The sequence below is a fragment of the Chanos chanos genome, chromosome 16, assembly GCF_902362185.1.
Source record: "Chanos chanos chromosome 16, fChaCha1.1, whole genome shotgun sequence".
Taxonomy (NCBI): domain Eukaryota; kingdom Metazoa; phylum Chordata; class Actinopteri; order Gonorynchiformes; family Chanidae; genus Chanos; species Chanos chanos.
The window spans coordinates 11,751,216-11,753,619 of record NC_044510.1 but is presented as its reverse complement, the minus strand read 5'-3'; the positions used below and the strand labels follow the sequence as shown (position 1 = coordinate 11,753,619).

At 44.7% G+C, this 2,404-nt stretch overlaps 1 protein-coding gene across 1 annotated transcript; it reads left to right on the top strand.

The window, feature by feature from the left end:
- Nucleotides 1-278: 278 nt before the first annotated feature.
- On the top strand, nucleotides 279-2,173 carry LOC115829118 (keratin, type I cytoskeletal 13-like). Its single transcript, XM_030793166.1, has 6 exons — nucleotides 279-584; nucleotides 727-809; nucleotides 978-1,134; nucleotides 1,470-1,631; nucleotides 1,733-1,858; nucleotides 1,949-2,173. Exons 1-6 carry the CDS (start codon nucleotides 279-281, stop codon nucleotides 2,171-2,173), a joined length of 1,059 nt encoding a protein of 352 aa, XP_030649026.1.
- Nucleotides 2,174-2,404: the final 231 nt, after the last annotated feature.

The following is a 2,404-nucleotide window of genomic DNA, read 5'->3' as shown; positions in this document are numbered from 1 at the left end:
CCAGTTATTGCATGGTTTCTATCAGCACAGGTTTTTCTTGACCAGAGTCACCGGCCTGAAGGACTGTGGGAAAGGGATCCTCCCTGTTATCCAGCTCGGTCACTCTCCATGTCCTCCCTCATTTTTCACATAAAAGGACCCTCAGCGGTCCTCTCTTCACTCATTCCTCTCCAGCCAGAGACAGAGCAAGACAGCAAGCCTTCTCGACCTTCTCCAACCGTAAGATGTCTTCTGGAGGTTCCATGATTGGTCTCGGTAGGGGCAGACGCATCAGCTCCATGCATGCTGGCAGTGTGTATGGAGGTGCAGGAGGCTCTGGAGTGAGGATCTCCACCTGCAGTTCCCTGGGAAGCTCTGCAGGTGGCTTCAACCTGAGCAATGCCCTGGATGTCACCACAAACGAGAAGTCTTGCATGCAGAACCTCAATGATCGTCTTGCCAGCTACCTGGAGAAGGTCCGTTCCCTGGAGAAAGCCAACGCTGATCTGGAGCTGAACATCCGGCAGTTCCTGGATAAGCAGATCCAGCCTGCTGCTCGTGACTACTCTGCGTTCCAGGCTATCATCAGTGACCTTCAGGGACAGGTAAGCTACCTGAGACATGACAAACTGCCAATGAGAAAATGGGGTTTATTAGAAAGATCTAATGGTATAGTCAGATATGTTGTACGGAGAGATTTACACGAAGGGCATCACTGTTTAATGGTCCGTCATACTTGTTCCTCAGATCCAGAGTGCCACTCGACTGAACGGTGGAATCTACCTTAGCATCGATAATGCTAAGCTGGCCGCTGACGACTTCAGGATCAAGTGAGTATCTCTGAGCATGTTCTTGCTCCAAAACAGTATAGCGTTACAAACACAGAGGCCATTCATATATTCTACTATTGTCATGCTAAATTGTTATTTTCCATCATTTCCATTGTATCACTCCAGCAATGTTTTTACTGTAATTCAAATATTTAAATCCGATCTCAGGTATGAGAATGAGCTGGCCATCAGGCAGTCTGTGGAAGCAGATATTGCTGGGCTGAGAAGAGTACTGGATGACTTGACAATCTCAAGGTCTAACTTAGAGATGGAGATTGAAGGACTGAGAGAGGAGTTGATCCACCTTAAGAGGAACCATGATGAGGTATGATCTAATGTTGTGAATGTGGCGGTGGTCTTTTTAAGGTAGCTATCTGAGTTGTCACAATGTTTCCAAATGGCTTATATGCCCATTTGACCATTAGGCTTCTGAAGCTGCTATGTTGGTTAAGTTGTTAACAAACACAAACAAAGTAATGTGTTAGGTTGATGCACACAGTTTGTTTGTGATGGCTGGTATTTAGAGTGTGACATGTTAGCAAACTAAAAACTTCAACTAAAAAAGTAAATATTCCAAGACAAATGGAGAAGTGCAAAAGGTTCTTTCATTGTGAAATAACCATAGATCTTGCCCACCTTGATGATTCTTTATTTTTCCAGGAGCTCTTGGCTCTGCAGGCTAAGATGAGTGGCCAGGTAAACGTGGAAGTGGAAGCTGCACCACAGGAAGACCTCACCAAAGTCATGGCTGATATCCGCCAGCACTACGAGACAGTTGCTGACAAGAACCGCAGAGATCTTGAATCCTGGTTCCAAGCTAAGGTAGGACTGTGTTTGAGTACCTGCAAATGTACTGGTCTAAAATGATCAAATGTCTCAATCAATTCCCCTCATCATATCCAACTGAACTGCTCTCCCCACAGACAGAAGCACTGAATAAAGAAGTTGCTGTCAGCACAGAAACCCTGCAGTCATCCAGGTCGGAGATCAGTGATGTCCGAAGCACATTCCAAAGTCTTCAAATAGAGCTGCAATCTCTGCTTAGTTTGGTGAGAAGAAATCCATGTTCTCTTTAAAATATTTTTTATTTTCTTCACTCCTAACCTTGCCTAATCTAATAACTCTCCTCTGACTTCTAGAAAGCATCTCTGGAGGATACCTTGGGAGACACTCAGAGCCGCTACTCTAGCATGTTGTCTGGCTACCAGATGCAGGTGACCAGCCTGGAGGATCAGTTAATGCAGCTTCGTGCTGATCTGGAGCGCCAGGGTCAAGACTTCAAGATGCTATTGGACATCAAGACCAGACTTGAGCTGGAAATTGCTGAGTACAGGAGGCTTTTGGATGGGGAATTTGCCAGGTGAGACTAACAAGAAAATGGGGTTTTAGTGTAGCTATGACATCAACATGAGGTGATGTTAACACATTCAGATGGCAGAAGTTTTCCTCAAAGGCTAGAGTACAAGTTTTGCTTTTGCAGATTAAAAAAAAAGCAGTAATTAAATTACACAGTTATCATCTCCATTGTTGTCCTGTTACTGTTGCCTGTCACTACCTATTTTAGAGCAAGGACAAGGGCTTCTTGATTTATTACT